Source organism: Callospermophilus lateralis, chromosome 4, assembly GCF_048772815.1.
Source record: "Callospermophilus lateralis isolate mCalLat2 chromosome 4, mCalLat2.hap1, whole genome shotgun sequence".
NCBI classification, from domain to species: Eukaryota; Metazoa; Chordata; class Mammalia; order Rodentia; family Sciuridae; genus Callospermophilus; species Callospermophilus lateralis.
In genome coordinates, this window is record NC_135308.1 from 161,435,471 (window position 1) to 161,450,045 (window position 14,575).

General features: G+C 60.5%; 1 protein-coding gene across 1 annotated transcript; it reads right to left on the reverse strand.

Moving 5' to 3' along the window:
• Positions 1–7,369: 7,369 nt before the first annotated feature.
• Positions 7,370–8,629, reverse strand: A4galt (alpha 1,4-galactosyltransferase (P1PK blood group)). Its single transcript, XM_076853357.2, has one exon. The coding sequence runs from the start codon at positions 8,600–8,602 to the stop codon at positions 7,454–7,456; it is 1,149 nt and encodes a 382-aa protein (XP_076709472.2). The 5' UTR covers positions 8,603–8,629; the 3' UTR covers positions 7,370–7,453.
• Between the last annotated feature and the right edge of the window lie 5,946 nt (positions 8,630–14,575).

Genomic DNA, 14,575 nt, shown 5'->3' on the forward strand with positions numbered 1-14,575 from the left:
CGCTGTGGGGGTGGGGGCAGATGGAGGTGGCATCAGCCCCCCCCCAGGCGAGGGGAGGAGTTTCCCTGGGGTCCACTGAGGCTTCCGGTCCAGCCAGCTTCTGGGATCCAGAAGCTTCCACTGCTCGAGGGCCGGCGGAGGCCTGAGAGCCACGGGGTGGGCCAGGCGTGGGCATGGCCGCCAGCAGGGGAACCGCCAGGACCTCGTCCCCAGGCTCCACTGCACCTCCATCCCCACACTTGGGGGCCCATCTCCCGGCAGTGACACCTTGGGCTGGCGACTGGTGTGATCGTAGGAGCAAAGGTGACCCCATTCTGTTTTATGACTCCATCCTGTAGAACCACCAGGCCAAGCAGAAGGGTCATGACTGGGGCAAGATGTCCTTTCCCTTGTACTTTAGAAACCTTTAAGAACACGGAACTACCTAAGGGGGCATTGCTTCTGTAACTAGGGTAACGGGGCTCTGTTTCTGTAACTGGGGTGACTGGGCTAGCTGTGATTGGTCAGGCTTCCCGTCCCCTGACTGCCCCCTCCCGCTTCTGTACCTGGCTGGCTTGCATTGGCTGGACCCCCGAACATCCCTTTTGCGGTTTTCCCTTGCAATTGTCCCGGGCTGGTCAGGGGAACAGCTGTACGTTCTGGTCAGCCGCTACCGGGATGCTTCAGGAGAGGCTTGATTCGATTATACGTGAGTGGTCTGGAAGTCAGTTGATGAAACCCCGGGACGAGCTTCAACTATAACACTTGGACGGCGGATGGGTTTGCAGGTGGAAGGACGCTGGGCCTGTGCCCCCCCGTCTGAACCCCTCCCATTTGTGAGGTGGCCACTAACTAGCTCCCCAGGACACTGTGTTCTCCTCGGTGAGGCGGAGACCCCATTGCGCTTGCGTTCTCCTGCAGGTGAGCGTGAGGGAGAGCTTTGGGAAACCCCAGATCCTGGCTATTCCAGAGCCTGGCCCCGTCCTTGGGACTCTTACAGCCTGTGGGGGACACTGACTTTCTGTGCCTGAAGGACCCTGGGCTGAGACTGGAAAAGGACCACCGTGTCAGGCTGGTGGCTGCCGTTTCTGTGCTCTGGATGGAGCTGTGCTGGGCAGCAGGGGCAGGAGCACGTGAGCGAGGCTGTATGAAGGGACCCTCTTGCCCTCTTTGGCCACTCATTTCCTCTTGGCAAAGTGACAATCGTGCTACCCACTCAGAGGGTTGGGTGAGTCGGCATATGGCAAACACCTGCCCTTGGATGGCACTTGCCACATGGGGACACCATGTGGGCCTCTATTGCTTTTGGACTTTGAGGTGTGGCCTCCTGATGTGGATGCCCTGCTGTGGAGCCCAGGCTACATCTGGAATTTTCCTTCCAGGCACTGAAACAGGCTCCCCGACAAGGCGGCTAGGTAGAGCCCTTGGTCCCATCCAGGTCTCTTAGAAATCTGTGGTTGTGCTGGGCGTGGGCCTACAATCCCAGCAGCTCAGGAGGCTGAGGAAGGAGGATTGCAAGTTCAAAGCCAGCCTCAGCAACTTAGCGAGACCTTGTCTCAAATAATAAAAAAGGGCTGGGGATGTGACTCAGTGGTTAAGTGCCCCTGGGTTCAAGCCCTGGTACAAAAAAAAAAAAAAAAATCTCTGTGGCCACTTTCCAGTACTAGCCCCTGAAAAGCCTCATCTATTTGGGGACCTCGGGACCAGACACTGCCGGTTCCCTGCTCCCTCTTTGTAGAGGAAGCAGCTGAGACTCGTATCAGATGTAACTTGTTCAAGTCTCACCGGGAGTTTGTGACCAGGCTTCTGGGCCCTAGAACACTGTTCTGCCTGCGACGCTGCAGGGACCCCAGGACCCCTTCTTGGGGTCTCTATGGAGCGGGGATCGCATGCCCCCAACTAACTCTGAGCGTCTCAGGGAAGTTTTGAGGTGAATTTCCCGGAGGCCTGCCGGGCCCCTCCCCACACTGTTGTTGTTTATTTCCTGTCCTCTCCATCCGTCCCCTGCCCCGGCACACGGAGGCCTCGGGGCAACACTGGGTCCTGAGTGGCGCAGAAGGCCTGAGGTTCATGGGAAAGAAGGGCGGGTAGGTCCCCGGGCCCGCGGGGACTCAGTTCATGTATTGTCCCCTCTGCAGGCAGCCACATCCCATCCAACCATGGGCCGGGCTGGGGCCAAGAGGGGACCCACCCGAGGCTCTACAGGGAGTGATGTTCTGAGGGCAGAGGCAAGTGGGGTCTTCTGTCCCTTGGGGGCACTGAGGGAGGAGAAGAGCTTCCTGGGCCCCAGACAGCACAAAGCGGCTGCTCTGAGGCCAGCTCTGCCCACACTGTGCAGGTGGCCCTCGGTCTGTGTGCATCATGGTGACAGCCAAGTCTCCGCTGTCATCAGCTGGTGGCGTGGCCCCGGGGAGGAGCAGCTGGCACTGCGATCTGGCGCTCTGAGAGGCTCAGCTTTCACTCTGCCGCGGCTCCAGAGCTCCTCCATCCGGCCCTGGTCGCATCCGGGCCTGCAGGCTTCCGGACTCTCCACGCCTGCTGCCCCTTCCCCAGGACCACTCCTGGGGGCAGGCAGCCCCCAAAAAGGGGCCCCTGGCCTCCGCCTCCTCACCCAGCCAGGGCCTCTCTGCAGTGTCACCTGACTCTGCAGTCCCGACCCTGCTGGCCCAAGCTCCAGGGAGGCCCGGGCATTGAATCTCAGCTGATACCCATCTTCCCCTCCAGGCCCTTGGCCGGGAGCCAGGCTGCGCCCAGCATCCCCACGTTCAGGCCTAGACCACGGCCCCTGGCAGCCACCTCCCACCTCACTACCTTCTTGTTCCATGTTTATGTTATTTATTTATCTATTCACTCGTTTATTTTTGCAGGACTGGGAATCAAGCCCAGGGCTACTCTACCACTGAGCTAAGGCTCTTTCTATCTTTTCTTTTTGAGACAGGTTTTCTCACTCGGTTGCCTTGAACTTGCGATCCTCCTGCCCCAGCCTCTTGAGTACCTAGGATGACAGGCGTCTGCCACTGTGCTGTCGTCATGTATATGTTATGGAAATGTACAGACCCTGCGTGCGAGAGCAGTGGATTCCCACCAAGAAACACGCATCACCAGCGTCACATCAAGAAATGACAACCAGCTGGGCCTGGTGGCCCAGGCCTGTGATCCTAGCTACTAGGGAGGCTGAGGCAGGGGGATCATGAGGCTCTGTCTCAAAAGGTAAAAAGGACTGGGCCGTGGCACCGTGGCTCAGTGGCAGAGTGCTTGCCCAGCATGTGTGCGGCGCTGGGCACCATCCCCAGTACCTGCTGCCGGTAGGACATTAATAGAAGTGACAAGTTAGGCCTCCAGAGTATCTCGCTAAAGACGTTTGTCTTGAAGCCAGGCGTGGTGGCCCAGGCCTGGGATCCCAGCTACTCAGAAGGTGCAGGAGGAAGGTCACTGAGAGCAGGGGTTTGATAGCAGCCTGGGCACCGTAGTGAGTCCATCTCAAAATAGACATTTGCCCATTAGCCTTGGACACTCTCCCCTCCTCCCCATTAGCTGGGAAGCAGCAGCCACCAGAGCACTTTGCAAACCACATGTGGGGGTGGCCGAGGGCCCCACTGACCTCGGAGCTCTGCCCCTGGGACGCGGCTATGAGGCATTATTCTACGTTACTTAAGCCTTTTGATTTGGGGTCTTTTTGCTGTACTTCAACTTACATAACGGGGAACACTTGACTTCCGCCACTCAGAGGCAGGTCTCCTGTCTGATCTTGACGTTGGCGGGGCTGGGAGGAGCTGATTTGGGCAGGTGGGCCCCGGCCGTGAGGACAGACTTCACTCCATAGGACCTCCCTGGCTTCCTCCTGTCCTGGCTACCTTGGAGGTGAGCACTGTACCCCTACCCAGCCCCCTGCAGAAGCTCGGGTCACTCCTGAGTCAGGGCCCCCAGCCTGGCCCCTTCCCGACCTTCAACCTCACAGCAGAATTCCCAGCATGCCTTGGGTCGGGCTGGCCCAGGTCCGGACAAGCGAACCACGAAGCCAGACTTTCAGGGGCAGGGCCCAGGCTGGCCCACTCTCAGCCTCTCTTGGGCTCTCAGAGAGGGGACCTTCCAATTTAATATTTAATCAGGAAGTTGAATATTGATTCGCCAGTGGGAGGAAATGATCCCCCCTGTCCCCGTCCTGCCGGGAAACCGACTTCTGTCCTCCCCGGGCTCGGCCAGCCTGGAAGGCTCACTGACAGCCTGGCTGCTCGAGCCCCTGCCGGCCGCTCAGTGCCCCCGACAGAGGGAAGGTCCGCATCGTCCTCCTCAGTCTTGGACAAAGACCTCTGAAAACACAGTCCCCGGAAACAAGCCGAGAGACTAGCAAAGGGTCTGAGGCCGTCCCCAGGGCCGTTCCACTGAGCCTGTCCCCCCCTCTCCTCTCCCAGAACTCAGTGTAGAGCAAATGTTCCAGCTCCTTCCCCAGAGGCAGCGGCCAGGGCATCAGGCAAGGCGGACTGGGATGGGGCTGGAGGAGTCAGGCCCAGGAAGGGACAGGGGTCAGAGCCCTCAGGCTGCTGTGGGGGCTCAGGGAGGACACGGGACTCTGGGCTGCGGGACTTGGCGCGGGGAGGTGGTGAGGAGTTATGCCCCTACCCCAGGCTGGCTCTGGACTCATCCCCAGCCAGCCTTCTTGCTGCCCTGAGCTCAGAAAGCCAAGGCCTGGGTTCGAATCCTGACACGGCCACCTAGTTTCTTAGTCTCGGTTTCCCCGCATGGTAAGTGGGGGACAAAGATAACACTTTTTGAAACTAAAAAGTTATGAAAAGATAGGTAAAATGACATTGTAGTTGGAGAAATGACTGGCTTAGAATCCATTGTCTTCACAGGCCTTTCACTTGGTTCCATGCCACTTGGTTCATTTGATAGTCACAACCCTGTTAGGAGGCGGGCACCACCCAGCTTCTCCGTGCAAAAGAGAGGCCAGGCAGAGCCCTGGCCAGGGCTCAGAGACAAGGAGGGAGGCAAAGAGGATCTCTGGGTCCCCTGCCCTCCTTTGGACACCATCCCGGAGTTTCTCCCAGCCCAGATGAGGTGCAAGAATATAGCATAATGTTGGGTGGGGGCCTCTGGCGGGCTGGGGTGAGGATGCTGGGCACCTCCCAGCCTGGAGGGCAACCAGCCTTTCTCCTGTCCCCAGCCCCACCCTCCCCTCCACGTGCTCTGCTGGATCCCACCTCAATCCTTACAGCAGCTGCACCCAGAGGCCTGCATGGGGCAGGCGGGGCAGGGTGGCGCCCCCACCATCCAGGCTGCTGGATGGAACAGCCTCCTCCCCTGCCCCTGTGCTGCCCAGTTTCTCAGAGGTGGCTGCCAGGAGCATCGAGAGTTCTCCCTCCCAGTCTTGGACGGGGCCCTGCCTGGCAGGATGCGAGGAGGGTCTGGGGCCAAGGCTGCCTCCTGGATCCTATTTCCAGGACACGGTCCTCTGGGAAGGCCCGCACACTCTTGGCCGGCCTGCAGTCGAGCAGATGGGGTTGCGGCTGCCTGCTCTGGCTGCCTCTCTGGGTCAGGGTCAGGGGCCAAGGATCTCTTACTGGCACTCTCTGGGTAGAGACAGGCCAGGGCTGTCCCTTCTGGGTCCTCAGCTCTGCAGGGACAGACAGGCGCCCACATAGCTGCATGAATGCCTTGCCCCCACAGTATGATCCTGAGGCCACCTCCAGGAATGACCCCAGCAGACTCTCCCCTTCAAGATCTTGGTGGGGACAGGCCAAGAACCCAACAATCATGGACGATGAGCTGTGGGGCGGGAGGAGGGGTACTCGGGAGGCTTCCCGGAGGAGGAACAGGCACTGTGGGGAGGAACAGGCACTGGCTGGTGAAGATGGCTGAGGGGGCATCGCAAGCCACATGGCTCAAGCATAGAGCACCCACACACTCCTAGGGTGAAGTGAGGGTAGCAAAATTAAGTTTGGTGTGGCCTGGGAAGGAGGCGGGGCCTGGTCTTGGGGCCTTCGATGCCGGGCTCAGGAGCTACTCCTGCTCCGTGGCCCACGGGGGGCCATGGAAGAGCCATGCTAGACCCTAAGAGACCATCTCACCCGTCCAATATATGGTCACACGGATGACTTGTTGTATTAAAGTAAAACTGGTAATTCTAAAACATTATTAAAAGGTAAAGTGATATTGTAGTTGGAGAAATAATTGGCTTAGAATCTATTGTCTTCGTAAAATAGATAAATAAATCTCCTGCTCCTGAATCCCCGAGAGCTGGCAGCTGGCTCCTCAAGGTGTCACCCCCCATGGGCAGGTGGAGTCCAGAGGCCCCAGAACGCCTCCCCTCCCACCACTGAAGAGCAGCCCACTGTCCTGGGGCTGCTGGCAGCACCCCAGGCCTCCTGGGGCTGCTTCTCCTGCCTGGAAGGAATGCCCAGCCCTCAGAGGCCAAGCCCAGGGTGAGCCAGCTGGGGCCTGGCCCTGCAGAGTCCTCCTCTGGCTCAGACCTAGGCCACCCAGCAGGACACTATGGCGCTCCCTGGACCTCACCCAGGCTCCTGTGGGCCCCATAGACCCTCACAGGTTCCTCGCTGTGACTCCCACCAGGGGGTCTGGTATCCTCATTTAGCCCCATTTAACTTAAAACAGATTCAGGCTTATTATGGGGTGGAAATGGGAGGGGCTCAGGGACCCAACCTGGACTGTTGGTGTGCCTGGAAAACTGAGGGGGAAAAGAACTCCTCCCACCTGAAGCTCAGTGACCCCCCATCACCCGGGGGCTGACCCGCTGGAGGCCACTGTCAGCGGCTGCATGACCCTCGCGGCTTCCCGGCTGAATACGTGAAGGCACAAGGACTCCGAGGCGCTGGACATCGAGCCATGTTTATTACAATTATTCTCCTGAGTTTACAGGGGGGTCTTTCAAATTCTTCCCCTGAATCAAAAGAACTTCCTCAGCCCTGTGCCCATGAAGTGGGCAGCTGGCACAGGTCACCTGAGCAACATCCCTGGGTGAGAGAGGATGGAGCCCCCAGCCCAGCGCTGCCCCCTCAGTCCTCCCCAAAGAAACCTCCCATGCCTGGATCTGCACCTGCGCTCTCTGCCGTGGCCGCCTCTGCTCTGCCCGGGAGCTCGTCCCTCCTTCCTTGTCCCCTCTGCTCAGGTTTCTTGGAGCTCCCCTCAGGGGCCCTCAGCCCCCACTGGCTGGGCTCCCAGTGTCACCCAGGAAGTTGCTTTGCTCTTCCAGGTGGGAGGTGCACTCTTCCTGCCACGTGTCTGGACAGCCTGCCGTGCTCACCGGGCACTCCCGATGGTTCTGGAATCCTCTGTGGGCCTCTGACCCGAGCCAGGGCGCCGGGCGAGGGGGTTCCCACCAGGCTTACCCCGGCCTGGAGCAGCTGCGGGGCCTGTGGAACGTGCTCAGGCCTCAGCCTGCCCCATGCCCGGCTGTGGCTGCTGGGACCTCCCTCTCCTGCCCACCCACCTCCAGGAGAGGCGCCAGGCTGGCTCCTCACAAGTACATCTTCATGATCTCGTGTGTCGTGGGGCAGTAGCGGGCGTGGAGCTGGGCCAGCAGTGCCTTGGACGTGGCCTCGAAGCGGGTGCCCTGGCTCTTCTTGTTCCACACGTGGACAGCGTAGGTGGCATTGAGCAGCCGGGTCAGCTCCTCAGGCCTGACCTCCTCAAAGTACCTCTTCCAGCTCTGCCAGGGAACGGGGTAGAAGGCCTCCTGGGGCAGGGCGGTGACCCCGCGGCAGGTGTGGCTCTCCCCCAGGCTACGGATGGAGCACCACTTCTTGAAGACGCGCGTGAGCAGCTGGGGCCCCTGGTGGCCCCATATCCAGCCGTTGTAGTGGGCCACGAAGTCCCGCATGCACAGAGCCAGGAACTCGTGCTGCCGCTCGAAGGCCAAGAAGGCCCCGTTGAGGACGTAGCGGGACTGGGTGCCCAGCACGTTGGTCAGGTTCCTTAGGTTCTTGAGGACGATGAAGTCCGTGTCCAGGTAGATGCCGCCGAACTTCCAGAGCAGCGCGATCCTGGAGGCGTCCGAGAGCACGGGCAGCAGGTAGGGCTCCCAGCGCCGCCGCACGGCCCGGTACCAGGCTGCCAGCGGCGTGGCCCGGAACAGCTCCTCCAGGTCCAGCGGGAGCAGCTGCACGTTGGGGAAGCAGCCCAGAAGCGAGAGGCCCAGGTGCCGGGGCAGGGGCGCATGGCCACGGGGAAGCCCCTTCATCAGGACCACCACCTGGGACTCGGGGTGGGTCCTGGCGGCCGACTCCACGGAGCACATGAACAGGAAGTTGGGGTTGGTCCGGTCTGAGGTCTCCAGGAAGAAGATGTTGCCTGGCGGGGGGGTGCTGGAGGACGGGGCTGGGGGCGTGAGTGGGGGGCAGGGGATGTCCACAGGCAGGCTATAGAGCTGCCCTTGGTCCTTGGGCTCTCCCACAACATGCCAGTAGATCATGACAGAGACAAAAAACGTGAACTTGAAGCCGATGATGAACAGGGTGCAGACCCGCTGCCTGGGGGTGCCCCGGAGGAGCCGCAGCAGGCAGTCAGAGGGCTTGGGCATGGTCTCCCCGATCACACAAGGAGCCTCCCGTGGGAACTGGCTGGTCTGCAAGAGATGAGCACCATCATTCAGGCAGGCCACGCGCATCCCCGACCCGCCAGAGAAAGGCTTCCTGCGGCCGTCAGCCCCAGCAAGGCCAGTTTCCAAGCCCAGCGTCGGGGCGGATCCCAGCCACAGGCAGCTCACCTGGGTTGGGAGCAGTGGACCACAGACTGGCTCTCTGTAACAAACCCGTGACCCCGGAGGATGGGGCCAGTGTCACCTCTGGTGTGTAGCCATGCAAGGACTCTCAGAAGTGATGGCCTAGCTACCCGACACACAGGCCTCTGCCTGTCTCCCTGGGCCTGCTGGGGTGGGCAGCCTGTCCTGTGAGAGCCAGCTCAGGCTGCCCGTAGATGCATGACCAGGGCAGATCCCCACAGGCCTCGTGGATGCTGAGCGTGAAGATAGCAGCTCAGGTGACAGCCTGTGACCTTTACTGGTACTACTGCCTCTGGACCCCCAGTCTTCCCTGGTGACCTTCATATAGCCAGTTGCTGAAACAAGTGGCTGGGAGAACAAGACAGGCTTGAGCCCTGTTCCCCAGGGCAGGGCGGGGTGAGCACCTGGGAGGCACAGGGCGCCCAATCCTGCCTGAGCTGGCAGTGAGACCTGGGTAAGTCACTGAACTCGGAGCCTCGGTCTGCAGGACAGGAGCACTGGAGGCCACTGGAGAGTCACATTCCTTTATTCATTCAGTAGACACGAATCTTCCCCTACAGGCCAAGTGACTTCTTCCATGTGGGGGCCATGCTCATCTCTGTCTTCCAGATGAGGAAAGGGAGGACGAGACTCTCCGAACCTCACCTGGAACCCCAGAGCCACAAGTGGCAAGGCTGGGGATCATGAGCTCACAGCTGTACCACCTGCCTGGAGAGGGCACGGGAAGGTGCCCAGTGTGTCAGAGGAACTTGGCCACAGTGCCCTGTTCCATATTCACTACTAACAGCAGCTGACCTCCTTATTCCACACCACGTTTACAACCCTTGGAAAGTCCCAGGAACATCTGCATCATTTTTCTTTAAGAGCTAAGAAACATGGGCACAAAGGGGTAGAGAGATGGCTCAAGCTGGGTGCTAAGAGGAGCTGGGAATCCGCTCCCTCCCAGGACAACTGGAAACTTTAAGTGGCTGCCCCACCGCTTGAGGGCGTTGCTGGGAGCCTGGGGCTTGAGCAAGAGGCTGGACTCCCTGGGGTGGAGGGCAGGGAAGCTCGACCACTTCTCTGGTTGCAACTGACCAGCCTGGGCAGCCCACTGCAGAGAGGCGGGGATCTGCGCAGTCTGCAGGCCTCCTGGAGACATGCCCGGCTCAGCAGCTGGCCTTCTCCGACAACGGGACCGTGGCCTTTCCACACACTCTTGACACCTGCACGTTCATCTGCAAAAGATGGCAAGAGACAGAATGAGGCGGGCTGCAGGCTGTCTGTTCCCTTGCTCAGCCCTGCGGGGAACGCTTGCAGGGTCAGGCCCTGTGCTGCGCCTGGGAGCAGGAAGGAATTGGAAAGAGGCTCCCCTGCAGGAGCTCTGGGCCTCGGGGGGGGGGGGACATTTGGACGGAGCACCAGGGTGAAGAGGCAGAGTGTGTTGGATGGAGGAGGCAGAGGCAGGTCTGCAGCTCCACAAGACCCACGGCACAAGAGTGGAGTGTGGGGGACCCTCTCTCCTCAGTGCCCAGCAGGGCGCCAGCACACGGTATGCACAAAGGAAGTCAGTTCACTGGCTCATCATCTCGCGCTCTCATTGACTGGCTCACACCTGGCAGCCAGAGAGATGCTTTAGAAGTCAGAGCTGGGCGCAGGGGCCAAGGGCAGAGGATCACTTGAGCTCAAGAGTTGGAGATCAGCCTGGGCAAGGCAGCCAGAGCTCATCTCAAGAAGCCAGAGTCAGCCCGGCACTGTGGCGCCCGCCTGTAATCCCAGCAGCTTGGGAGGCTGAGGTAGGAGGATCAAGAGTTCAAAGCCAGCTTCAGCAATGATGAGGCGCTAAGCAACTCAATGAGACCCTGTCTCTAATAAAATACAAAATAGGGCCGGGGATGTGGCTCAGTGGTAGAGCGCTCGCCTTGCACGTGTGAGGCACTGGGTTCAATCCTCAGCACCACAGAAAAATAAAGTGTTTTGTCCAACTAAAAAAATTAAAAAAAAAAAAAAAGTAACAAAACAGGGCTGGGATGTGGCTCAGTGGTTGAGTGACCCCGAGTTCAATCTCCAGTACAAAAAAAAAAAAAAAAAAGAAGAAGCCAGAGTCAGGCCCCACGTCATTCCTCGGCAAGGGCCGTGGGTGGTGCTGGAGGCCCATCACCAGGCCCTGCGCGTGCTCCACACCCCCCGACCTCAAGTCCCACCTCTGCTCTAGCCACACGGGGCCTCCGGCTCTGACTCAGGTCTCACGCAGCCAGCCACCACCATGGGGCCCTGGCACCTGCCACTTCCCAGCTCAGAAAGCTCTCTCCACAAGTGCTCACATGGCTTTTCTCAGATCTTCACCCCCAACTCATCTCCTCACCGAGTCCCACCCTAAAATCCCAAGGCTGCCATCTGAGAGCCCTGCTGCTCCGGGTGCTCCTGACCCGCGGCCCCCTCTCTTCCTTGTTTCGTCCCTGTGCTTGGAACAGGGCTCCATGGGGGCAGGTGTGCTGGGTCCAGGACTGTGCCTGGATCTCGAGGTAGACTCCACAAGGGCCAGGGCGGGAAGGCTGGGGCGCAGCTCGGGGCGCAGCACCCACGGAGCACGCCGAGGCCCGGGTTCCATGGAGAGCGAGTCGATGGACAGGGTGGACCAGGGGGCGAGTGAACAGGGAACCGTGAGAAGAGCGGCGCCAGAGCCCAGAGAACCGCTGGGACCCCACAGGTGGTAAACCAAGACTGTGCCCACTTCCCGTCTTGTTCCTGCAGGGAGGGAGGCTAGTTTGGTCCTGAGCATTTTTAACCTAATGTGGGCCACACTGCTAGGTGGGACAGACAGGTGGACGGACAGCCAAGAAGCCTCAAGCAAGGCCTGGCTGCTTGGGACCCTCGTGCCAGAAGGATCTGAGTCCACCGCAGGGTGGGCGGGGGCTAGGTCTGACATGGGGACAGGAAATGCTGCCCGCACCCTCGCCGGACCATGGCTGGGGGTGCCAGGCTCGGGTGGCACCATATATGGTGCCGGAGCCCGTGACCCAGGAATAGAAGCTGTGTATGGGGCCAAGTTGGCCACAGCCCAATACCCGAGTGACCTCAGGCTCAAAGCATGCTCCTGGTCCCCTAAATGGGCTTTGCAGCTGTGGCACAAGTCCTGGTCCTCGTCAACCAGGCCTGGAACACCCCTGCCACCTCCTCCTGCCTCCAAGCTTCCGCCCTGTGGCCAGCAAGCGAGTTAACCTTGTCACTTTGGGCCCTTCCGCGGTTTCCTGTTGGGAGGTCCCCCACTCCCATGATTCATCTTAGGTAAGAGCCAAGGGTGAGCAGAGCGAGGCGGTGGACACGGCCTGGACCACCGCGGGGAGTGTGGACACCGGGGCCAGGCCCCAGCACAGGGAGACGCTTTCTAAGCTGGCGGTCAGCACCCCTCAGGGCCCACATCCATGTCTGCTTCCCCAGGAAGAGCCCCTCTGGCCCTCTCTGGGCTCCCGTGTCCAGCCTAGCTCAGGCCAGCCCTGGCTGACCGTGGCCCAAAAGCAGAGTCATGGGGATGGTCAGACCCGGTCCACAGCAAGCCCCACGAACCCGGCCTCCACGCTGAGTGGCTCCCCGAGTGCCATCGCTGGGCCCTTGGAGAGCCAGATGTCCTGATGGGGACATGGAGAGGGAAGGGGACTCAGTCAGGCAAGGGAAGAGCAGGGCCTCGGGCCTCAGTCCGGGGCCTCCACAGCTCCCTCTGCTCCCTGCAGGCAGCGTCTGCACTTTCCTAACCTTCTGGAGGGACGCGAATCCCCCCGGAGTCTCCATCCAGCAAAGGGAGAGGAGAGATGGCAGCCAGTTCTTAGTCAGGCTCCATGTCAACCTCCTGTGGCTGCCAAACAGATGGCCACAGACGCGGTGGCTTGACACTGGCATTCTCTCACAGTGCCAGAGGGCAGGAGTCCAGCGTCAAGGTATCCGCAGGACGGCGTTCTCTTCTAGGCCCCAGAAGGACCCTTCCTGCCTCTTTTGGCCCCTGTTGGCTCCGGGCATGGCGGGGCCTGAGGCTGCCCTGAGCCAGCTGTGCCGCCTTCTCACCCCCTTGTCCAGCGTCCCCTCTGTCTCTTTCGACACTCGCCGTCAGATTCACAGCCCGGCTGGGTAATCAGGACGAGTCTCTCATCTCAGGACCCTTAATCACCTCCGCAAAGACGGCTTCCCACCGAGGTCACACTCGCAGATGAAGCCTCTGTCGGTCCCACCATGCTCGGCCAGCACACTCCTCTGCCCTGGAACCACCCTGAGAAGGGAGACGGTCTGTCTGCAAGTCCCAGGTGGAGAAGCCGAGGCTGCGGCAGAGAGCGACTTCCTCACGTCACAAAGGATCAGAGGCACAGTGGGGATGAGGACCCCGGGCCTGACCTGGAGCCCAGGGCTGCGTCCCTCTCCGTGCACAGATGTCTGCAGTCATGGCTTCACGGGGCCCCTTCTCAGAGGGGCCCTCCTTGGCCACTTGGCCTGAGTGGCCACCCTCCGCCCCCTTACTTCTGGTCACTTCGTGGGGTGGAAGCAGAATGAGACCAGGGGAGCCATGTGTGGGGACTGGGAGTGTCCTGGGGACTGTGAGGGTGAGGGCGCAGGACAGGCACAGGGAGACCTGGGCCCAGATGGCCCCACTCACAGCAGCCCCTCAAGGGACGGCAGTGAGGGCCACGCACTGGGAGCCTTTCTCTGACAGGATGCCCAGGGGGTTTCTTTGTGCAGGATCTAGCAAGGGGCCGGGAGGGAGGGACACTCAGGGAGCATGACCCTGTGGCCCTCTTACGCCCAAGGCCAGCAGCATGGCTGCGAGGCCAGGATGCAGCACGGGGCCTGGCCTGGCCCCTCCCTCTTTATCAGGACCCCCCAAATCTCAAGATTGGACAGAGCACACGATCCCGACCCCACAGTCACCCAGAGTCCCCAGGCCACAGGCTTCACAGTTTCCCTTCAGATCAGGACTTGGTGTGGGCAGCCTGGGGGACAAGGACCCTGCTGACACTCCTGGGTTCCCCTCCCAGCCCTGCCACATGCCAGCGGGACAGGTCACCTCCCTGAGCCTCGAGCTCCTCACCCATGGAGAGGGGAGAGGGTGTACCCAGGCCCAGGCCGCCGGCTGCTGTGGGATTCAGTCTGGGGAGGGTCTCAGCCAGGCCCGGAGCTGAGGCTCCTAAACCACCTTCTCTGCCGTCCTTGCTTCCAGGGCCCCACCCCCTTGGGCCCATGTGGCCTTGATCTCCACTGACAGGGCAGCTCTCTGGGGACACAGCAAGGTGGGCACCCTCTGTGGCAGCACAAAGTGTCCGAGGTGACGTGCCAGTGTCCTCCAGCAGAGACAGGCTGGTCTAGGTTTTCCCGCCGCGTCCACCCTTCCTTCTCGGTTGACAACACCCGGTTCCACCCCCGACACTGACCCCACTCGGGCTTGCAGAACGGACACTCAGTTCAGGTCTGGCTGATGACTGCATTCCCCTGGCCACAGTGATAAGGTCAGGGAGGGACATCACCCAGGCCAGGCCAAGCAGAGGCACACGCCTTCTCATGGGGTCACTGAGCTGTGAGCCAGAATCAGGGACCTGCCAGGGTGAAGCTGGCCCCACGTCAAGCGTTGCCAACAGCTGGAGAGAAAGAGATCGGGTGGCTTGTCTTTGCACCTGAGCCCCACTGGACCTGAAGCCCGATCGCTCCTGGGCTAGTCCTGTCAGTAGAACATTCTCCTCCTCAGTTTGAGCCAATGTGCACTGGATTTCCCCTCTCACAATCGTGAGTAATTTTACACCCACAGGAATAGCAAGGACAGGGTCTCCTCCAGGGGCCACGTTCCAGGAACTGGACGCTTGAGGTAAAAGAGTGGTCAAGGGCCACTTTCATTGGCCCATA

Bases quoted from the DNA above. Each gene is read 5' to 3' on its own strand.
- A4galt (XM_076853357.2), bottom strand. From the start codon at position 8,602: ATGCGCGTGGCCTGCCTGAATGATGGTGCTCATCTCTTGCAGACCAGC.